The sequence below is a fragment of the Mesoplodon bidens genome (assembly GCF_964165515.1).
Source record: "Mesoplodon bidens genome assembly, chromosome: 2".
NCBI classification, from domain to species: domain Eukaryota; kingdom Metazoa; phylum Chordata; class Mammalia; order Artiodactyla; family Ziphiidae; genus Mesoplodon; species Mesoplodon bidens.
The window spans coordinates 110,599,099-110,623,422 of NC_138177.1; the positions used below are offsets into that span (position 1 = coordinate 110,599,099).

The following is a 24,324-nucleotide window of genomic DNA, read 5'->3' on the forward strand; positions in this document are numbered from 1 at the left end:
GCAGAAGTTAGCTAAAAGAAGGTAAATTTTGATATATTTTTTCCTAGAAATTTTTGTCTTCATCTTTAGAAAATACCCTTAGTAGTTTGGAATCATATTTAACCAATTTTGCACATTTCTCTTACTTAGGGACTTGTAGGTAGCATCGGTCCTCTGGGATTTCCTGGGCTTAGAGTGAGTATCAGATATCATCCTTCTTATCAAATATTTTTGTGTGTATTTATATTTGTTAGATGTGTTTTTAAAACTTTACAAAAATGAAAAGTTTTAGTGTCATTGTTGAATATCAACCTTGCTCACATGTATTTCTCCACCAGATTTGCAAATTAGACCAGTAGTATGAATTTAAAAATTAATTATACTTTAAGATACACTGAAGTAACAAATGCCTACAGGTTGATGTGTATGTGTATTTGTCTTAAAGATACTTAATCAAGACTCAGTTTCTCCAGAAGTGTAAGACATGGAATAGCCACTTCTTTCCTTTGAGACAGTCTTTCATACCATCTGGTCTAGAGCGGCAGATAGGTCTAAACAAAAGCACATGATAACAGTAGGCTTTATGAAATAAAATTGAATAAATGGTTAGGAAAACCATCCTGGACAAAAGGTCGGAGCTGGACTTCACCAGTGCCATTAAACATTTTAATACCTAACTTATTTATTGTACTTTAAAAAAGTGACTATATTATTTGTTCACTTAATCAGTTTTTATACAGTGAATTCAACTCTTGAGTTTCACTGAAGTTTCTGATGTCAGCAAAGTACAGTTTAAAAGCAATTCTATGGAGGCCAAAATAATGTAGTCCAGATATGTAGCTCTCTGATAAATTTTTGATTATTCATTGGAGTGAACAGACTATTACTTTTGATACATCTTCATAAATATATTTCTCTCATCCAAGCTTCTGGTTCATGACAGGAAATAAATTACAGATATTTTAGGTAAATTAAGAGCCATATGCTTTAACATTGAGCTAGCTAAAGATAAGATTGACATACTTTTATGACATGTAAGGAGCCTAATGAAAATAGAATCTTTAAACTATTTCTATTCATCTAAAATAGGGCATGACCATTGGCAGAGGTAGGGTTTTCTTTAAAAATCAATTTAGGGCTTCCCTGGTGGTGCAGTGGTTAAGAACCCGCCTGCCAATGCAGGGGACATGGGTTCGAGCCCTGGTCCAGGAAGATTCCACATGCCACGGAGCAACTAAGCCCATGCACCACAACTACTGAGCCTGCGCTCTAGAGCCCACGAGCCACAACTACTGATCCCGCATGCCACAACTACAGAAGCCCACGCACCTAGAGCCTGTGCTCCACAACAAGAGAAGCCACCACAATGAGAAGCCCACGCACCGCAACGAAGAGTAGCCCCCGCTCACTGCAACTAGGGAAAGCCCACGCACAACAACAAAGACCCAATGCAGCCAAAAATAAATAATAAATAAATTAATTAATTTAAAAAAATAGATTTAGAGCATGCTCTATTATGTGAAGTAGGTAATTAAGACTCTAGAGTTTTGTGCCATAAATTATAGCTATGGTATTTTTAGCTTGAACTTGAACACAGGTCTTCTGACTCCAAATTTAATGTTGTTTCCCCACCTTAACTGCCCCAAGTCAGAAGGTGGCAGCTTGGCCAAAGGAATAAGTCAGGAGTTCAGTTATTGGAACAATGGTAAAAAATCAGCATAACACGTTTTAACTTGCCCATTTGAGATGGCAACAGTATAGAATTAAGAGTTAAGGAACCTGAGTAAGTCTAGGACATTTAAAGTTTTCTCTTTCATAATAATATTAGTGTAGTAATTATAATAAAATCAGCAATAACAGCTCACTTTCATATAGTATTTTCTATGTGCTAGTCATATGGGTTAGGTCATTTAATTCTCAGAACAACCTAAGACCACTTAGCTTATAAACGTTGAGCCTGGATTTGAAGCCAGATGACGTACATCCAGAGTCCAAAATTCTCTCTATTGTGCTATACCACCTCCTTAAAACTTACAATACCTTAAAATATATACTATCTCTCTTAAGAGATTTCTTTAGACATCATGAGAAGCTCTATGTGAAGGTGGAACCCAAAGAACCAACTTTTTTTTTCTGTGAACTTAGAATAGGGCTAAACCTGTAAGTGGTGGTCACTGGTCCTATCAGTGGGGAGAGACAGGAAGTAGGGGAAGGGAATTGGACTCCAAAGATACTCTCTGTGCATTCTTTTTTTTTTTTTTTTTCTTTTTCTTTTTGCGGTATGCGGGCCTCTCACTGTTGTGGCCTCTCCCGTTGCGGAGCACAGGCTCCGGATGCGCAGGCCCAGCGGCCATGGCTCACGGGCCCAGCCGCTCTGCGGCATATGGGATCCTCCCAGACCGGGGCACGAACCCGTATCCCCTGCATCGGCAGGCGGACTCTCAACCACTGCGCCACCAGGGAGGCCCACTCTCTGTGCATTCTTGATTTAACCTATTAGCATTAAATCGGTTAGCTCTAAAGTTCTGTTATTATGCTTAAGATCAAGACCAAAATTCCTAACATGGTGGTTCTTATCTGCATCTTGAGAACATACTCTGTGCACTAGCAAAGCTGTTTGTTCTCAGATGTCATGCAGCCTCCCTACTACATGGCCTTTGCACTTGTTTGTCTACCTGAAATACTTTACCTTTACTTTTCTGCCTAATATTTAACTCTTACTCATCTTTCAGTGACAGGACTTAAAACAGTGCCTGACACATAATAATCCTCAGTAAAAATGGGCTTTCTGTCCTTTCCCTTTCTCCACTCACTCTTTGGTAGGTGCGCAGAGATTCTACAGAAATGAAAATGGCTAATGACGCTAACAGTCATTTTTGTAGTCATCATCTCTTCTGCAGTGATATAGGTGGTACTTTATACTTTTCAAAGTACTTTCACATATGTGTCTCATTTGTAAAGTAGGTAGAGCAGATATTATTACTTCCTCTATTCTACATTTATTAAAAATTTTAATCAAAATAATGTGAGCACCTACTGTGTATCAAATGCTGAATTAGATGCTAGACCTAAAATTACAAACAAATTAAGATTCCTGTTTTTGGCAGCTTTATAATCTAATGGCAATATCATACAATATGATTACTGCTATAATGGACTAAATTAAAGCCACTGAGAATGGAGCAATTTGTGTTATAGCAGAGAGTCAGAATAGGCTTCACAAAGGAGATGTCTTTTAAGCTGTTCTGAAGATTATATATGAGTGGTGGTGGACTGGAAAAGGGAAAAGGGCTCTTAGGCAGAAGAATGCTGTATACAAATGCACAGAAGAGGGGGAAACTGGAATGTTTGGGAAATGAAAAGAGGAGTAACAGGATGGCAGCCTAGGAAGTATGGGGTGATGGGAGCAGAATGGAAGGAGGTGAGGTTTTGTAGACAATTGAGAAAGATTATGTGAACTTTTGTGTTTCCTAGTAAACAGTTTATCTGTTTGCCCAGAACTACAGCCTCTGCTTTATCTCTCAGGTGTTCCCTTCCAGCAGGTATAGTTTCTGACGAGATGATACTGCTTTCTTTAAATTGTTTTTTTCCATGGAGTTGATTCTTATTGTCATTTGGTTTCTTAATTAGTGACAGTGATTATCGCCTGTGAGTGGATGGGAATGGTTGAAAAGCCCAATATGGAATTCAGTCTTTTCCACTATGTGTTCACTCATGAACTGTGATTGGCCAGTGACTGCTGTTTTGCACAAAGAACCTCTCCTTGGGTCTCTCTGTTTCTTTGACTGACTTTGACTCAAAAGTTCTCTGTTAGTTGTCACTGTGTGGGAGGCTTTTTTGCCTCTGTTGCTATATCCCTGACACCCTCAGCTAAACTCTTATGCATGAAATTATTCCTTCTGTCTATTCCATCTTCTTATGGAAGAGAAGTGTGGTAGGTAGGTAGTGCTGAATGACTTTCAGTTTATCCTTGTGGAACTGAAAACAGCTATTAACTGATGATGGATCACTTTCAGAGGGCTATAGTTTTTTAGGAGTAGGATTTTCCAAGCAACTTGTGACATGCCACACATAATGTCTTATGTTGCTTGGAAGTTTCTATACCCATACCATTTTACTTTCTAATTCTTCATTTTTCTAAGTCTTTTATAATGAATAATTTTTTATTTAATAGATCTTTCCTGGAGTATAATTGCTTCACAGTACTGTGTTAGTTCTGTTGCACAACAAAGTGAATCAGCCATATGCATACTTATATCCTCATATCCCCTCCCTCTTGAGTCTCCCTCCCACCCTCCCTATCCCACCCCTCTAGGTGGTCACAAAGCACCGAGCTGATCTCCCTGTGCAATGCTGCTGCTTCCAACTAGCTAACTATTTCACTTTTGGGAGTGTGTATATGTTGATGCTACACTCACTTAGCCCCAGCTTCTCCCTCCCGCTCCATGTCCTCAAGTCCATTCTCTATCTCTACATCTTGATTCCTGCCCTGCCACTATGTTCATGAGTACCATTTTTTAATTTTTAGATTCCATATATATGCATTAGCATACGGTATTTGTTTTTCTCTTTCTGACTTACTTCACTCTGTATGACAGACTCTAGGTCCACCTACCTCACTACAAGTAACTCAATTTTGTTTCTTTTTATGGCTGAATGATATTCCATTGTATATATGTACCACATCTTTATCCATTCATCTGTTGATAGACATTTAGGTTGATTCCATGTCCTGGCTATTGTAAATAGTGCTGCAGTGAACATTGTGGTACATGTCTCTTTTTGACTTATGGTTTTCTCAGGGTATATGCCCAGTAGTGGGATTGCTGGATCATATGATAGTTCTATTTTCTGTTTTCTTGGGTTTTTGTTTTTATTTTTTAACATCTTTATTAGAGTATAATTGCTTTACAATGGTGTGTCAGTTTCTGCTTTATAACAAAGTGCATCAGTTATACATATACATATGTCCCCATATCTCTTCCTTCTTGCATCTCCCTCCCTCCTACCCTCCCTATCCCACCACTCTAGGTGGCCACAAAACACCGAGCTGATCTCCCTATGCTATGCAGCTGCTTCCCACTAGCTATCTATTTTATGTTTGGTAGTGTATATATGTCCATGCCACTCTCTCACCTTGTCCCAGCTTACCCTTCCCCCTCCCCATATCCTCAAGTCCATTCTCTAGTAGGTCTGCATCTTTATTCCCGTCTTGCCCCTAGGCTCTTGTGACCATTTTCTTTTTTTCTTTTTAGATTCCACATATATGTGTTAGCATACGGTATTTGTTTTTCTCTTTCTGACTTACTTCACTCTGTATGAGAGACTCTAGGTCTATCCACCTCATTACAAATAGCTCAGTTTCGTTTCTTTTTATGGCTGAGTAATATTCCATTGTATATATGTGCCACATCTTCTTTATCCATTCATCTGTTGATGGACACTTAAGTTGCTTCCATGTCCTGGCTATTGTAAATAGAGCTGCAATGAACATTTTGGTATATGACTCTTTTTTTTTTTTTTTTTTTTTTGCGGTACGCGGGCCTCTCACTGCTGTGGCCTCTCCCGCTGCGGAGCATAGGCTCCAGACACACAGGCCCAGCAGCCATGGCTCATGGACCCAGCCGCTCCACGGCATGTGGGATCCTCCCGGACCAGGGCATGAACCCGTGTCCCCTGCATCGGCAGGTGGACTCTCAACCACTGCGCCACCAGGGAAACCCCATGACTCTTTTTGAATTATGGTTTTCTCAGGGTATATGCCCAGTAGTGGGATTGCTGGGTCATATGGTAGTTCTATTTTTTGTTTTTTAAGGAACCTCCATACTGTTCTCCATAGTGGTTGTATCAATTTACATTCCCACCAACAGTGCAGGAGGGTTCCCTTTTCACCACATCCTCTCTAGCATTTACTGTTTCTAGATTTTTTAATAATGGCCATTCTGACCTGTATGAGGTCATACTTCATTGTAGTTTTTATTTGCATTTTTCTAATAATTAGGGATGCTGAGCATCTTTTCATGTGCCTCTCAGCCATCTGTATGTCTTCTTTGGTGAAATGTCTACGTAGGTCTTCTGCCCTTTTTTTACTTGGATTGTTTGTTTTTTTGATATTGAGCTCCATGAGCTGTTTGTATATTTTGCAGGTTAATCCTTTGTCCATTTTTTCATTTGAAAATATTTTCTCCCATTCTGAGGGTTGTCTTTTTCATCTTGTTTATGGTTTCCTTTGCTGTGCAAAAGCTTTTAAGTTTCATTAGGTCCCATTTGTTTATTTTTGTTTTTATTTCCATTAGTCTAGGAGGTGGGTCAAAAAAGATCTTGCTGTGTGGTTTATGTCAAAGAGTGTTTTCCTATGTTTTCCTCTAAGAGTTTTATAGTGTCTGGTCTTACATTTAGGTCTTTAATCCATTTGGAGTTTATTTTTGTGTATGGTCTTAGGGAGTGTTCTAATTTCATTCTTTTACATGTAGCTGTCCAGTTTTCCACTAATTCCACTGTCCAGCACCACTAATTGAAGTGGCTGTCTTTTCTCTATTGTATATTCTTGCCTCCTTTATCAAAAATAAGGTGACCATATGTGCGTGGATTTATCTCTGGGCTTTCTGTCCTGTAACATTGATCTATATTTCTGATTTTGTGCCAGTACCATACTGTCTTGATTACTGTAGCTTTTTAGTATAGTTTGCAGTTGGGTAGCCTGATTCCTCCAGCTCTGTTTTTCTTTCTCAAGATTATTTTGGCTATTTGGGATCTTTTGTGTTTTCATAAGAATTGTAAACTTTTTTGTTCTAGTTCTGTGAAGAATGCCACTGGTAGTTTGATAGGGATTGCATTGAATCTGTAGATTGCTTTGGGTGGAATAGTCATTTTCACAATATTGATTCTTCCAGTCTAAGAATGTGGTATATTTCTCCACCTGTTTATGTCATCTTTGATTTCTTTCATCAGTGTTTTATAGTTTTCTGAGTACAAGTCTTTCACCTCCTTAGGTAGGTTTATTCCTAGGTATCTTATTCTTTTTGTTGTGATGGTAAATGGGATTGTTTCCTTAATTTCTCTTTCTGATTTTTTTGTTGTTCGTGTATAGGAATGCCAGAGATTTCTGTGCATTAATTTTGTGTCCTGCAACCTTACCAAATTCGTTGATTAGTTCTAGTAGTTTTCTGGTGGCATCTTTAGGATTTTCTCTGTATAGTATCATGTCATTTGCAAACAGTGACAGTTTTGCTTCTTCTTTTCCAATTTGTATTCCTTTTATTTCTTTTTCTTCTCTGATTGCCATGGCTACGGCTTCCAAAACTATGTTGAATAAGAGTGGTGAGAGTGGACATCCTTGTCTTGTTCCTTACCTTAGTGGAAATAGTTTCAGTTTTTCACCATTGAGTATGATGCTTGCTGTGGGTTTGTCATATATGGCCGTTATTATGTTGAGGTAGGTTCCCTCTATGTGCATTTTCTGGAGAGTTTTTATCATAAGTGGGTGTTGAATTTTGTCAGAAGCTTTTTATGCATCTATTGAGATGATCATATTGTTTTTATCCTTCAGTTTCTTAATATGGTGTATCACATTGTTTGATTTGCATATACTAAAGAATCCTTGCATCCCTGGGATAAATCCCACTTGATCATGGTATATGATCCTTTTAATATGTTGTAGTATTTGATTTGCTAGTATTTTGTTGAGGATTTTTGCATCTATGTTCATCAGTCATATTGGTCTATAATTTTCCTTTTTTGTGATACCTTTTTCTGGTTTTGGTATCAGAAAATACCAAATATTGGTCATGGTGGCTCCATAGAATGAACTTGGGAGTGTTTCTCCCTCTGCAATTTTTTTGGAAAAGGCTGAGAAGGATTGGTGTTAGCTCTTCTCTAAATGTTTGATAGAATTTGCCTGTGAAGCCATCTGGTCCTGGACCTTTGTTTGTTGGAAGATTTTTAATTACAGTTTTAATTTCATTACTTGTGATAGGTCTGTTTGTATTTTCTAATTCTTCGTGGTTCTGTCTTGGAAAATTATACCTTTCCAAGTATTTGTCCATTTCTTCGTGGTTGTCCATTTTATTGGCATATAGTTGTTTGTAGTAGTTTCTTATCATCCTTTGTATTTCTGTGGTGTCACTTATGATTTCTCCTTTTTCATTTATAATTTTATTGATTTCCATCCTCTCTATTTTTCTTGATGAGTCTGGCTAGTAGTTTATCAATTTTGTTTATCTTCTCAAAGAACCAGCTTTTAGTTTTATTGATTGTTGCTGTTGTTTTCTTCATTTCTATTTCATTTATTTCTGCTCTGAAGTTTATGATTTCTTTCCTTCTACTGACTTTGGGTTTTCCTTGTTCATTCTCTAGTTGTTTTAAGTGTAGGGTTAGATTGTTTATTTGAGATTTTTCTTGTTTCTTGGTGAGATTGAATTGCTATAAACTTCCCTCTTAGAGCTGCTTTTGCTGCATCCCATAGGTTTTGGGTCATTGTGTTTTAGTTATCATTTGTTTCTATGTATTTTTTTATTTCTTCTTTGTTTTCTTCAGTGTTCTCTTGGTTATTTAGTAGCACACTGTTTAGCCTCCATGTATTTGTGTGCTTTACAGCTTTTTTTTTTCCTGTAATTGATTTCCAGTCTCATAGCATTGTGGTCAGAAAAAATGCTTGATATGATTTCACTTTTCTTAAATTTTCAGAGGCTTGATTTGTGACCAGGGTGTGGCCTATCCTGGAGAATGTTCCTTGTGCACTTGAGAAGAAAGTGTATTCTGCCACTTTTGGGTGGATGTTCTATAAATATCAATTAAATCTATCTGGTCTATTGTGTCATTTAAAGCTTGTGTTTCCTTATTTATCTTCTGTTTGGATGATCTGTCCATTGGTGAAAGTGGGGTGTTGTTAAAGCCCCCTACCATTATTGTGTTACTGTCAATTTCTCCTTTCATGGTTGTTAACATTTGCCTTATGTATTGAGGTGCTCCTATGCTGGGTGCATAAACATTTATAATTGTTACATCTTCTTGGATTGATGCTTTGATCATTATGTAGTATCCCTCATCTCTTGTAACAGTCTTTATTTTAAAGTCTGTTTTATCTGATAGGATTATCGCTATTCCAGCTTTCTTTTGATTTCCATTTGCATGGAATATCTTTTTCCATCCCCTCACTTTCATTCTGTATGTGTCCCTAGGTCTGAAGTGGGTCTCTCGTAGACAGCATATATATGGGCCTTGTTTTTGTATCTGTTCAGCATGTCTGTGTCTTTTGGTTGGAGCATTTAATCCATTTACATTCAAGGTTATTATCAATATGTATGTTCCTATTACCATTTTCTTAATTGTTTTGGGTTTGTTTTTATGGGTCTTTTTCTTCTGTTGTGTTTCCTCCTAGAGAAGTTTCTTTAGCATTTATTGTAAAGCTGGTTTGATGGTGCTGAATTCTCTTAGCTTTTGCTTGTTTGAAAAGCTTTTGATTTCTCTGTCAAATCTGAATGAGATCCTTGCTGGGTAGTGTAATCTTGGTTGTAGGTTTTTCTCTTTCATCATTTCAAGTATATCCTGCCACTCCCTTCTGGCCTGCAGAGTTTCTGCTGAAAAATCAGCTGATAACCTTATGGGGTTTCCTTTGTATGTTATTTTTTGTTTTCCCCTTTCTGCTTTTAATATTTTTTCTTTGAATTTAATTTTTGGTAGTTTGATTAATATGTGTCTTGGTGTGTTTCTCCTAGGGTTTATACTGTATGGGACTCTCTGCACTTCCTGGACTTGGCTGACTGTTTCCTTTCCCATGTTAAGGAAGTTTTCGACTATACTCTCTTCAAATATTTTCTCAGACCCTTTCTTTTTCTCTTCTTCTTCTGTGACCCCTATAATTCGAATGTTTATGCATTTAGTGTTGTTCCAAAGGTCTCTGAGATTGTCTTCAATTCTTTTCATTCTTTTTTCTTTTGTTCTGCTCCTAGGCAGTTATTTCCACCATTTCATCTTCTAGCTCAGTTATTCCTTCTTCTGCCTCAGTTATACTGTTATTGATTCCTTCTGGTGTATTTTTCATTTCACTTATCGTTATTCATCTCAGTTTGTTCTTTTAGGTCTTCTGGTCTTTGCTAAACATTTCTTGTATTTTCTCGGTCCATGCCTCCATTCTATTTCTGAGAGTCTGGATCATCTTTACTATCATTACTCTAAATTCCTTTTTAGTTAGATTGCTATTTCCTCTTCATTTATTTGGTCTTTGCTCCTTCATCTGTGACATATTTTTTTGCCGTCTCATTTTTTTTTTTTTGGTGAGTTGTATTGTTTTCCTGTCTTACTGGTTGTTTGCCCTGAGTCTTCCAACACTGGTGTTTTTGAGCTGTTGGGTAAAACTGGGTATTAGTGCTGAGATAAGGACCTCTGGCAGACCTCACTCCAATGAATATTCCCTGGGGTCTGAGGTTCTCTGTTAGTCCAGTGGTTCACACTCGGAGCTCCCATCCCAGGAGCTTCGGCCCAAACCCCAGCTCATGAACCAAGGTCCCGCAAGCTGCGAAGGGCAGAAAAAACAAAGGGGGGAAACAATAACAAAGTAAAAAATAAAATTAGAGGAGGATACTAACAGATATGTTAGAAAGAATATAAAAATAAAATTATACTTGAAACAACAACCGGAAGGTAAAACAGAACCAGAATAGTAAAAAAAAAAAAAAGAGGAAAAACAAGGAAAAAAAGAAAAAGGTGGAAAAGACCTTGGCTATCGATGTTGGAGAGCGGGGCCCATGCTTAGGATCCACAGGGTTTGAAAAGGCCCTGTGGGGGGTGGGGGTGGGGCTTAGGCTCTACAGAACAGAAGGGGCCCAGATGTGCCTCCTGCCTCTGGTGTCACAGGGTGGGGGACCCCACCTGCTATCCCAGCCGGCTTCCTGGGTTCCAGTGGGCAGGGTGGTCGCCCTCCGCTCCTCTCCTGCTCTTCTGGTCCTGGAGGGTGCCTCCTGCTTGTTCTTCCTGCTCTCCCTCCTATACCCCGAGGACCCATGTGGCCTGGACCTCCTGTTCTCCCTGGCCTCCCTCCTATGCCCCCAGGAGCAATGAGGCCCACAGGGGGCCTCTGAAGGCATAAGACCTGGCCTTTGAGAGCTGGGCAGTCTTCCCCAGCCGATTGGGAAGGGGATACACTGTGCATGCTCCCCCATGATCTGAGCCCCCAAGGGTCCCTCCAGCATGGGAACCCCTCCCCCCTCTCAGCCAACCGTAGGGGCACTGGTCCTTTCCGGCCTCCACTTCTACTGCCCCCTCAGTCCCACCACATCCTACTGGTTCGCTTGGGGGTTCCACCAATCTCCTTGGACGTCAGGGTCCACCACCAGCATCTGGCAGGTGGCCTACTTGTGGGGAGACACGATCTCTCTGACTTCCCACACCACCATCTTGACTCCGCCCTGAATATGTTTTTTGATACCTTCTGAAACTTACTATTTTGTGATTTTTCAGAGTCACTAAAAAGTAAAATAGCATATTGTGCATACAAAGTACATTCATCTGTACATGCCAGACTATGCACAGTAATATATTTACTGAAACAAAAATTTAGGATATTGTGTATAGAAAAAATAACAGGACAATAAAGAAATATTTGTTTGTTTGTTTTTAAGATATTCCTTTCCATTCCTTACATGAATTTTTGCTGTATAATTTCCACACAGAGACGTTTATTGTATTTTTTTAACATCTTTACTGGGGTATAATTGGTTTACAATGTTGTGTTAGTTTCTGCTGTATAACAAAATGAATCAGCTATATGTATACATATATCCATGTATATCCCCTCCCTCTTGCGCCTCCCTCCCACCCTCCCTATGCAACCTCTCTAGGTGGTCAGAGAGCCCCGAGCTGATCTCCCTGTGCTATGCGGCTGCTTCCCACTAGCTATCTGTTTTACATTTGGTAATGTATATATGTCAGTGCTACTCTCTCACTTTGTCACAGCTTACCCTTCCCCCTCCCTGTGTCCTCAAGTCCATTCGCTACATCTGCATCTTTATTTATGTCCTGCCCCGAGGTCCATCAGAACGATTTTTTTTTTAGATTCCATATATATGTGTTAGCATACTGTATTTGCTTTTCCCTTTCTGACTTACTTCACTCTGTATGACAGATTCTAGGTCCATCCACATCTCTACAGATGACCTAATTTAGTTCCTTTTTATGGCTGAGTAATATTCCATTGTGCTCACATACCACATCTTTATCCATTCATCTGTCGTTGGACATTTAGGTTGTTTCCATGTCCTGGCTATTGTAAATAGTGCTGCAATGAACACTGTGGTGCATGTGTCCTTTTGAATTATGTTTTTTTCAGGGTATAGACCCAGTAGTGGGATTGCTGGGTCATATGTTAGTTCTAGTTTTAGTTTTTTAAGGAACCTCCATACTGTTCTCCATAGAGGCTGTATCAATTTACATTCCCACCAACAGTGCAAGAGTTCCCTTTTCTCCACACCCTCTCCAGCATTTACTGTTTGTAGATTTTTTGATAATGGCCATTCTGACCGGTGTGAGGTGATACCTCATTGTGGTTTTGATTTGCATTTCTCTAATGATTAGTGATGTTGAGCATCCTTCATGTGTTTGCTGGCCATCTCTATGTCTTCTTTGGAGAAATGTCTATTTAGGTCTTACGCCCATATTTGGATTGGGTTGTTTGTTTTTCGATATTGGTCTGTATGAGCTGCTTGTATATTTTAGAGATTAATCCTTTGTCAGTTGCTTCATTTGCAAATATTTTTCCCATTCTGAGGGTTGTCTTTTCATCTTGTTTATGGTTTCCTTTGCTGGCAAAAGCTTTTAAGTTTCATTAGGTACCATTTGTTTCTTTGTATTTTTATTTCCATATCTCTAGCAGGTGGGTCAGAAAGGATCTTGTTGTGATTTATGTCATAGAGTGCTCTGCCTATGTTTTCCTCTAAGAGTTTTATAGTGTCTGGCCTTAAATTTAGGTCTTTAATCCATTTTGAGTTTATTTTTGTGTATGGTGATAGGAAGTGTTCTAATTCCATTCTTTTGCATGTAGCTGTGCAGTTTTCCCAGCACCACTTATTGAAGAGGCTATCTTTTCTCCATTGTATATTCTTGCCTCCTTTATCAAAGATAAGGTGACAGTATGTGCGTGGGTTTATTTCTGGGCTTTCTATCCTGTTCCATTGATCTATCTTTCTGTTTTTGTGCCAATACCATACTGTCTTGATTACTGTAACTTTGTAGTATAGTCTGAAATCTGGGAGCCTGATTCCTCCAGCTCCATTTTTCTTTCTCAAGGTTACTTTGGCTCTTCAGGGTCTTTTGTGTTTCCATACAAATTGTGAAATTTTTTGTTCTACTTCTGTGAAATGCCATTGGCAGTTTGATAGGGATTGCATTGAATCTGTAGGTTGCTTTAGATAGTATAGTCATTTTTACAGTATAGATTCTTCCAATCCAAGAACATGGTATATCTCTCAATCTGTTTGTCTCATCTTTAATTTCTTTCATCAGCGTTTTATAGTGCTCTGCATACAGGTCTTCTGTCTCCTTATGTACGTTTATTCCTAGGTATTTTATTCTTTTTCTTGCAATGGTAAATGGGAGTGTTTCCTTACTTTCTTTTTCAGATTTTTTATCGTTACTGTATAGGGATGCAAGGGATTTCTGTGCATTAATTTTGTACCCTGCTACTTTACCAAATTCATTGATTAGCTCTAGTAGTCTTCTGGTAGCATGTTTAGGATTTTCTATACAAAATATCATGTCATCTGCAAAAAAGTGACAGTTTTACTTCTTGTTTTCCATTTTGGATTCTTTTTATTTCATTTTCTTCTCTGATCGCTGTGGCTAAAACTTCCGAAACTATATTGAATAATAGTGGTGAGAGTGGGCAACCTTGTCTTGTTCCTGATTTTAGAGGAAATGGTTTCAGTTTTTCACCATTGAGAATGATGTTGGCCATGGGTTTGTCATATATGGCCTTTATTATGTTGAGCTAGCTTCCCTCTGTGCCTACTTTCTGGAGAATTTTTATCATAAATGGGTGTTGAATTTTGTCAAAAGCTTTTTCTGCATCTATTGAGATGATCATATGGTTTTTCTCCTTCAATTTGTTAATATGGTGTATCACATTGATTGATTACCATATACTGAAGAATCCTTGCATTCCTGGGATAAACCCCACTTGATCATGGTGTATGATCCTTTTTTTTTTTTTTTTTTTTTTTGCTTTATAACAAATTTAATCAGTTATACATATACATGTTTCCATATCCCCTCCCTTTTGCGTCTCCCTCCCACCCTCCCTATCCCACCCCTCCAGGCGGTCACAAAGCACTGAGCTGATCTCCCTGTGCTATGCGGCTGCTTCCCACTAGCTATCTACCTTACATTTGGTAGTGTATATATGTCCATGCCGCTCTTTCACTTTGTCACAGCTTACCCTTCCCCCTCCCCATATCCTCAAGTCCATTCTCTAGTAGGTCTGTGTCTTTATTCCTGTCTTACCCCTATGTTCTTCATGACATTTTTTTTCTTAAATTCCATATATATGTGTTAGCATACAGTATTTGTCTTTCTCTTTCTGACTTACTTCACTCTGTATGACAGACTCTAGCTCTATCCACCTCATTACAAATAGCTCAATTTCATTTCTTTTTATGGCTGAGTAATATTCCATGGTATATATGTGCCATATCTTCTTTACCCATTCATCTGATGATGGACACTTAGGTTGTTTCCATCTCCGGGCTATTGTAAATAGGGCTGCTATGAACATTTTGGTACATGTCTCTTTTTGAATTATGGTTTTCTCAGGGTATATGCCCAGTAGTGGGATGGCTGGGTCATATGGTAGTTCTATTTGTAGTTTTTTAAGGAACCTCCATACCGTTCTCCCTAGCGGCTGTACCAATTCACATTCCCACCAGCAGTGCAAGAGTGTTCCCTTTTTTCCACACCCTCTCCAGCATTTATTGTTTCTAGATTTTTTGATGATGGCCATTCTGACTGGTGTGAGATGATATCTCATTGTAGTTTTGATTTGCATTTCTCTAATGAGTAAAGATGTTGAGCATCCTTTCATGTGTTTGTTGGCACTCTGTATATCTTCTGTGGAGAAATGTCTGTTTAGGTCTTCTGCCCATTTTTGGATTGGGTTGTTTGTTTTTTTGTTATTGAGCTGCATGAGCTGCTTATAAATTTTGGAGATTAATCCTTTGTCAGTTGCTTCATTTGCAAATATTTTCTCCCATTCTGAGGGTTCTCTTTTCGTCTTGTTTATGGTTTCCTTTGCTGTGCAAAAGCTTTTAAGTTTCATTAGGTCCCATGTGTTTATTTTTGTCTTTATTTCCATTTCTCTAGGAGGTGGGTCAAAAAGGATCTTGCTGTGATTGATGTCATAGAGTGTTCTGCCTATGTTTTCCTCTAAGAGTTTGATAGTGTCTGGCCTTACATTTAGGTCTTTAATCCATTTTGAGCTTATTTTTGTGTATGGTGTTAGGGAGTGATCTAATCTCATACTTTTACATGTCCCTATCCAGTTTTCCCAGCACCACTTATTGAAGAGACTGTCCTTTCTCCGTTTTTCGTTCTCAAGATTGCTTTGGCTATTTGGTGCTTTTGTGTTTCCATACAAATTGTGAAATTTTTTGTTCTAGTTCTGTGAAAAATGCCAGTGGTAGTTTGATAGGGATTGCATTGAATCTATAGATTGCTTTGGGTAGTAGAGTCATTTTCACAATGTTGATTCTTCCAATCCAAGAACATGGTATATCTCTCCATCTATTTGTATCATCTTTAATATCTTTCATTTCTTTCATCAGTGTCTTATAGTTTTCTGCATACAGGTCTTTTGTCTCCTTAGGTAGGTTTATTCCTAGATATTTTATTCTTTTTGTTGCAATGGTAAATGGGAATGTTTTCTTGATTTCACTTTCAGATTTTTCATCATTAGTGTATAGGAATGCCAGAGATTTCTGTGCGTTAATTTTGTATCCTGCTACTTTACCAAATTCATTGATTAGCTCTAGTAGTTTTTCGGTAGCATCTTTAGGATTCTCTATGTATAGTATCATGTCATCTGCAAACAGTGACAGCTTTACTTCTTCTTTTCCGATTTGGATTCCTTTTATTTCCTTTCCTTCTCTGATTGCTGTGGCTAAAACTTCCAAAATTATGTTGAATAATAGTGGTGAGAGTGGGCAACCATGTCTTGTTCCTGATCTTAGTGGAAATAGTTTCAGTTTTTCACCATTGAGGACAATGTTGGCTGTGGGTTTGTCATATATGGCCTTTATTATGTTGAGGAAAGTTCCCTCTATGCCTACTTTCTGCAGGGTTTTTATCATAAATGGGTGTTGAATTTTGTCGAAAGCTTTCTCTGCATCTATTGAGATGATCATATGGTTTTTCTCCTTCAATTTGTTAATATGGTGTATCACGTTGACTGATTTGCGTATATTGAAGAATCCTTGCATTCCTGGAATAAACCCCACTTGATCATGGTGTATGATCCTTTTAATGTGCTGTTGGATTCTGTTTGCTAGTATTTTGTTGAGGATTTTTGCATCTATGTTCATCAGTGATATTGGCCTGTAGTTTTCTTTCTTTGTGACATCCTTGTCTGGTTTTGGTATCAAGGTGATGGTGGCCTCGTAGAATGAGTTTGGGAGTGTTCCTCCCTCTGCTATATTTTGGAAGAGTTTCAGAAGGATAGGTGTTAGCTCTTCTCTAAATGCTTGATAGAATTCGCCTGTGAAGCCATCTGGTCCTGGGCTTTTGTTTGTTGGAAGATTTTTTATCACAGTTTCAATTTCAGTGCTTGTGATTGGTCTGTTCATATTTTCTATTTCTTCCTGATTCAGTCTTGGCAGGTTGTGCATTTCTAAGAATTTGTCCATTTCTTCCAGGTTGTCCATTTTATTGGCATAGAGTTGCTTATAGTAATCTCTCATGATCTTTTGTATTTCTGCAGTGTCAGTTGTTACTTCTCCTTTTTCATTTCTAATTCTATTGATTTGAGTCTTCTCCCTTTTTTTCTTGATGAGTCTGGCTAATGGTTTATCAATTTTGTTTATCTTCTCAAAGAACCAGCTTTTAGTTTTATTGATCTTTGCTCTCGTTTCCTTCATTTCTTTTTCATTTATTTCTGATCTGATTTTTATGATTTCTTTCCTTCTGCTAACTTTGGGATGTTTTTGTTCTTCTTTCTCTAATTGCTTTAGGTGCAAGGTTAGGTTGTTTATTCGAGATGTTTCCTGTTTCTTAAGGTGGGATTGTATTGCTATAAACTTCCCTCTTAGAACTGCTTTTTCTGCATCCCATAGGTTTTGGGTCGTCGTGTCTCCATTGTCCTTTGTTTCTAGGTATTTTTTAATTTCCTCTTTGATTTCTTCAGTGATCACTTCGTTATTAAGTAGTGTATTGTTTAGCCTCCATGTGTTTGTATTTTTTACAGCTCTTTTCCTGTAATTGATATCTAGTCTCATAGCATTGTGGTCGGAAAAGATACTTGATACAATTTCAATTTTCTTAAATTTACCAAGGCTTGATTTGTGACCCAAGATATGATCTATCGTGGAGAATGTTCCATGAGCACTTGAGAAAAATGTGTATTCTGTTGTTTTTGGATGGAATGTCCTATAAATATCAATTAAGTCCATCTTGTTTAATGTATCATTTAAAGCTTGTGTTTCCTTATTTATTTTCATTTTGAATGATCTGTCCATTGGTGAAAGTGGGGTGTTAAAGTCCCCTACTATGAGTGTGTTACTGTCGATTTCCCCTTTTATGGCTGTTAGTATTTGCCTTATGTATTGAGGTGCTCCTATGTTGGGTGCATAAATATTTACAATTGTTATATCTTCTTCTTGGATCGATCCCTTGATCATTATGTAGTGTCCTTCTTTGTCTCTTCTAGTAGTCTTTATTTTAAAGTCTATTTTGTCTGATATGAGAATTGCTACTCCAGCTTTCTTTTGGTTTCCATTTGCATGGAATATCTTTTTCCATCCCCTTACTTTCAGTCTGTATGTGTCTCTAGGTCTGAAGTGGGTCTCTTGTAGACAGCATATATATGGGTCTTGTTTTTGTATCCATTCAGCCACTCTGTGTCTTTTGGTGGGAGCATTTAGTCCATTTACATTTAAGGTAATTATCGATATGTATGTTCCTATTCCCATTTTCTTAATTGTTTTGGGTTCGTTATTGTAGGTCTTTTCCTTCTGTTGTGTTTCTTGCCTAGAGAAGTTCCTTTAGCATTTGTTGTAAAGCTGGTTTGGTGGTGCTGAATTCTCTCAGCTTTTGCTTGTCTGTAAACGTTTTAATTTCTCCATCAAATCTGAATGAGATCCTTGCTGGGTAGAGTAATCTTGGTTGCAGGTTTTTCTCCTTCATCACTTTAATTATGTCCTGCCACTCCCTTCTGGCTTGTAGTGTTTCTGCTGATAGATCAGCTATTAACCTTATGGGGATTCCCTTGTGTGTTATTTGTTGTTTTTGCCTTGCTGCTTTTAATATGATTTCTTTGTGTTTAATTTTTGACAGTTTGATTAATATGTGTCTTGGCGTATTTCTCCTTGGATTTATTCTGTATGGGACTTTCTGTGCTTCCTGGACTTGATTAACTATTTCCTTTCCCATATTAGGGAAGTTTTCAACTATAATCTCTTCAAATATTTTCTCAGTCCCTTTCTTTTTCTCTTCTTCTTCGGAACCCCTATAATTCGAATGTTGGTGCGTTTAATGTTGTCCCAGAGGTCTCTGAGACTGTCCTCTGTTCTTTTCATTCTTTTTTCTTTATTTTGCTCTGCATCAGTTATTTCCACTATTTTATCTTCCACCTCACTTATCCGTTCTTCTGCCTCAGTTATTCTACTATTGATCCCATCTAGAGTATTTTTTATTTCATGTATTGTGTTTTTAATCGATGCTTGATTCATCTTTAGTTCTTCTAGGTCCTTGTTAACTGTTTCTTGCATTTTGTCTATTCTATTTCCAAGATTTTGGATCTGGGAAATAGAATCTTGGATCATCTTTACCATCATTATTCTGAATTCCTTTTCAGGTAGACTGCCTATTACCTCTTCATTTGTTAGATCTGGTGGGTTTTTATCTTGCTCCTTCTCCTGCTGTGTGTTTTTCTGTCTTCTCATTTTGCTTATGTTACTGTGTTTGGGGTCTCCTTTTTGCAGGCTGCAGGTTCGTAGTTCCCGTTGTTTTTGGTGTCTGTCCCCAGTGGCTAAGGTTGGTTTAGTGGGTTGTGTAGGCTTCCTGGTGGAAGGGACTAGTGCCTGTGTTCTGGTGGATGAGGCTGGATCTTGTCTTTCTGGTGGGCAGGTCCACGTCTGATGGTGTGTTTTGGGGTGTCTGCGGACTTTTAATGATTTTAGGCAGCCTCTCTGCTAATGGGTGGCGTTGTGTTCCTGTCTTGCTAGTTGTTTGGCTTAGGGTGTCCAGCACTGTAGCTTGCTGGTCGTTGAGTGAAGCTGGGTGCTGCTGTTGAGATGGAGATCTCTGGAAGATTTTTGCCGTTTGATATTATGTGGAGCTGGGAGGTCTCTTGTGGACCAGTGTCCTGAAGTTGGCTCTCCCACCTCAGAGGCACAGCACTGACTCCGGGCTCCTCAATTTGGGATGATGTGTTGTCTATTCATGTATTCCACAGATGCAGGGTACATCAAGTTGATTGTGGAGCTTTAATCCGCTGCTTCTGAGGCTGCTGGGAGAGGTTTCCCTTTCTCTTCTTTGTTCTCACAGCTCCTGGGTCTCAGCTTTGGATTTGGCCCTGCCTCTGCGTGTAGGTCCCTGGAGGGCGTCTGTTCTTCACTCAGACAGGACAGGGTTAAAGGAGCAGCCTCTTCGGGGACTCTGGCTCACTCAGGCCGGGCGGGAGGGAGGGGCAAAGAGTGCGGGACAAGCCTTTTGGGAGGTCTGGGGCCTTCTGCCAGCGTTCAGTATGTGTTCTGTAGGAGTTGTTCCACGTGTAGCTGTATTTCTGGTGTATCCGTGGGGAGGAAGGTGATCTCCGCCTGTATGATCCTTTTAATATGCTGTTGGATTATGTTTGCTAGTATTTTGTTGAGGATTTTTGCATCTATGTTCATCAGTGGAATTAGCCTGTAGTTTTCTTTTTTTGTGACATCTTTATCTGATTTTGGTATCAGCGTGCTGGTGGCCTCATAGAAATAGTTTGGGAGTGTTCCTTCCTCTGCTGTATTTTAGAATACTTTGAGAAGGATAGGTGATAGCTCTTTTCTGAATGTTTGATAGAATTCCCCTGTGAATCTATCTTGTCCTGGGCTTTTGTTTGTTGGAAGATTTTTAGTCATAGTCTCAATTACAGTGCTTGAGATTGGTCTGTTTATATTTTCTATTTCTTCCTGGTTCAGTCTTGGAAGGGTGTGCTTTTCTAAGAATTTGTGCATTCCTTCCAGGTTGTCCATTTTATTGGCATAGAGTTGATTGTAGTAATCTTTCATGATCCTTTGTATTTCTGCAGAATCAGTTCTTACTTCTTCTTTTTCATTTCTAATTCTATTGATTTGAGTGTTCTCCCTTTTCTGGCTAGTGGTTTATCAGTTTTGTTTATCTTCCCAAATATCCAGCTTTTAGTTTTATTCACTTTGCTATTGTTTCCTTCATTTCTTTCTCATTTATTTCTGATCTTTATGATTTCCTTCCTTCTATTGACTTTGGGTTTTCTTTGTTCTTCTTTCTCTAATTGCTTTAGGTGTACGGTGAGGTTGTTTATTTGAGATGTTTCTTGTTTCCTGAGGTAGGATTGTATAGCTCTAAACTTCTCTCTTAGAACTGCTTTTGCTGCATCCCATAGGTTTTGGGTCATCATGTTTTCATTGTCATTTGTTTCTACGTATTTTTTGATATCCTCTTTGATTTCTTCAGTGATCTCTTGGCTATTTAGTATTGTATTGTTTAGCTTTGATGGGTTTGTATTATTTACAGTTTTTTTCCTGTAATTGTGTTGTTGTAGGAAAAGATACTTGATACAATTTCAATTTTCTTATATGTACCAAGGCTTATTTTGTGACCCAAGATATGATCTATCCTGGAGAATGTTCCTTGAGCACTTGAGAAGAAAGTGTATTCTGTTGTTTTTGGTGGAATGTCCTGCAAATATCAGTTAAGTCCATCTGGTCTAATGTATAATTTAAAGCTTGTTTTTCCTTATTTATTTTCATTTTGGATGATCTGTCCATTTCTGGAACTGGGGTGTTAAAGTCCCTTTCTATTACAGTGTTACTGTCGATTTCCCCTTTTATGGCTGTTAGCATTTGCCTTATGTATTGAGGTGCTCCTATGTTGGGTGCATAAATATTCATAATTGATTTATCTTCTTCTTGGACTGATTCCTTGATAACTATGTCATATCCTTCTTTGTTCTTTATAACAGTCTTTATTTTAAAGTCTATTTTGTCTGATATGGGTATTGCTACTCCAGTTTCTTTTGACTGCCATTTGCATGGAATATCTTTTTCCATCCCCTCACTTTCAGTCTGTATGTGTCCCTAGTTCTCAAGTCGGTCTCTTGTAGACAGCATATATACATGTCTTGTTTTTGTATCCATTCAGCCAGTCAGTATGTTTTGGTTGGAGCAATTAAACCATTTACATTTAAGGTAATTATCGATATGTATGTTCCTATTACCATTTCCTTAATTGTTTTGGGTTTGTTTTTGTTTGTCTTTTCCTTCTCTTGTGTTTACCACCTAGAGAAGTTCCTTTAGCATTTGTTGTAAAACTGGTTTGGTGGTGCTCTTAACTTTTGCTTGTTTGTAAATGTTTTAATTTCTCCATGGAATCTGAATGAGATCCTTGCTGGGTAGAGTAATCTTGGTTGTAGGTTTTTCCCTTTTGTCACTTTAAATATGTCCTGCCACTCCCTGCTGGCTTGCGGAGTCTCTGCTGAAAGTTCGTCTGTTAACCTTATGGGAAGTCCCTTCTATATATATATTTTTTGCTTGTCCCTTGTTGCTTTTAATATCTTTTCTTTGTATTTAATTTTTGATAGTTTGATTAATATGTGTGTTGGCATGTTTCTCCTTGGATTTCTCCTGTATGGGACTCTCTGCACTTCCTGGAGTTGATCGACTATTGCCTTTCCCCTGTTAAGGAGGTTTGCAAGTATACTCTCCTCAAATATTTTCTCAGACCCTTTCTTTTTCTCTTCTTCTTCTTCTGTGACCCCTATAATTCGAATGTTGGTGCATATAATGTTGTCCCAGAGGTCTCTGAGACTGTCCTCAATTCTTTTCATTCTTTTTTCTTTACTCTGCTCTGTGGTAGTTATGTCACAATTTTATCTTCCAGGTCACTTATCTGGTCTTCTGCTTCAGTTATTCTGCTATTGATTCCTTCTGGAGAATTTTTAATTTCATTTATTTTGTTGTTCAACATTGTTTGTTTGCTCTTTAATTCTTCTAGGTCCTTGTTAAATGCTTTTTGTATTTTCTCCATTCTACTTCCAAGATTTTGGATCATCTTTATTTTCATTATTCTGAATTCTTTTTCTGGTAGACTGCCTATTTCCTCTTCATTTGTTAGGTCTGGTGGGTTTTTACCTTGCTCCTTCATCTGCTGCGTATGTCTCTTTCTTCTCATTTTGTTTAACTTACTGTATTGGGCATCTCCTTTTCGCAGGCTGCAGGTTCTAGTTCCTGTCGTTTTTGGTATCTGCCCCCTAGTTGTGAGGTTGGTTCAGTGGTTTGTGTAGGCTTCCTGGCAGAGGGGACTGGTCCCTGTTTTCTTGTGGGTGGGGCTGGATCTTGTTCTTCTGGTGGGCAGGGCCGCATCCAGTGGTGAATTTTGGGGTATCTGTGGACTCAGTATGACTTTAGGTGGCCTCTCTGCTAGTAGGTGGGGTTGTGTTCCAGTCTTGCTGGTTGTTTGGTGTAGCACATCCAGCACTGGAGCTTGCTGGCCGTTGGTTGGAGCTAGGTCTTAGTGTTTACACAGAGATCTCTGAGAGAGCTCTCACCGAGTGATATTACTTGGGGCTAGGAGGTCTCTGGTGGTCCAGTGTCCTGGACTTGGTTCTCCCACCTTGGAGGCTCAGACCTGACACCTGGCTGGAGCACCAAGACCCTGCCACCCACATGGGTCAGATGAAAAGGAAGAAAAAAGAAGGGGAAAAAAAAGAAAAATGCACAAACAATAGAACCCCAAACCAAATGGTGAAAGTAAAACTAAACAGACAAAATCACACAAATAAACATATACACACACTCATAAGAAGAAAACAAACAACAGCAACAACAAAAAACGAACAGTCAGAACCCTAGGACAAATGGTAAAAGCAAACCTAAATAGACAAAACCATACAAAGAAACATACACATACACACTATAGACCAGGGCTTCAGAATATTTCGTCCTTTTCCAAACTTCTCTCTGGTCCTCTGTGAAAGGACTTCAAGGTCATTGTGCTTAGACTTTGATTCTCAGCCTGCAGTGGAATCATGTGGGAATCTTTTTTTTTTTTTTTTTTTTTTTTTTTTTGCGGTACGAGGGCCTCGCACTGCTCTGGCCTCTCCCGTTGCAGAGCACAGGCTCCGGACGTGCAGGCTCTGGACACGCAGGCTCAGTGGCCATGGCTCACGGGCCATGTGGGATCTTCCCAGACCGGGGCACGAACCCGCATCCCCTGCATCGGCAGGCGGACTCTCAACCACTGCACCACCAGGGAAGCCCCATGTGGGAATCTTGAACCGATGCTGGGCCTCACTGGGGAGGAATCAAATCAGAAAATCTGGGGTGAGGTCCAGCATGAAACTGTTTAAAGCTTCCCACCCGACTCCACCAGTCTCCGGAGGCAAGAGCCCTGTATTTTTTAAACTATCATAAGTTTTAAAGCTATGAACTTTGAATAAACTAGACATTGTAATTATAAGAATAATTATTTCTTATTGATAGAATTTGTCAATGATGTATTAATACTGCATATCTGTTCATTAAGTTGGAAAGTATTACTCTGCCTCTTGCAGTCTCATGTATTTCAGGCTTACACATGTTGGAAATATATAGTAGTTATATTTCACAGACTTTAAGACTCACCCCAAAGTAAAGATGTCATATTTTCCATTCTGAAATTTGTAGTTATATAAATGTGGACTATTAGAAATGTGCCATTATGTCAGGACGTAGACCTCTGGAAATCAGTTTTAAATTTATTTTTGAAGTTGATCACTTCCTCCAGTGTTCATTCCATAGTTTATTTAAAAACTATTATGTGCCAGTTATTATGTTGGGTCAGAGATATAAAAGAAATGAATAAAACACGCTTCTGCTCTCACGTAATGCACAGATTAGGAAAACAGAAAAAAGAAAACAAAAAACCAAAAAC

The 24,324-nt window shown here is 38.6% G+C and overlaps 1 protein-coding gene across 1 annotated transcript in view; it reads left to right on the forward strand.

The window, feature by feature from the left end:
- COL24A1 (collagen type XXIV alpha 1 chain) overlaps positions 1-24,324 on the forward strand; it is a 400,363-nt gene that overhangs the window by 104,178 nt on the left and 271,861 nt on the right. Inside the window, exon 14 of the mRNA XM_081222837.1 lies at positions 130-174. Within this exon, the coding sequence (XP_081078963.1) occupies positions 130-174 (45 nt within the window). The remainder of the gene's footprint in view (positions 1-129; positions 175-24,324) is intronic.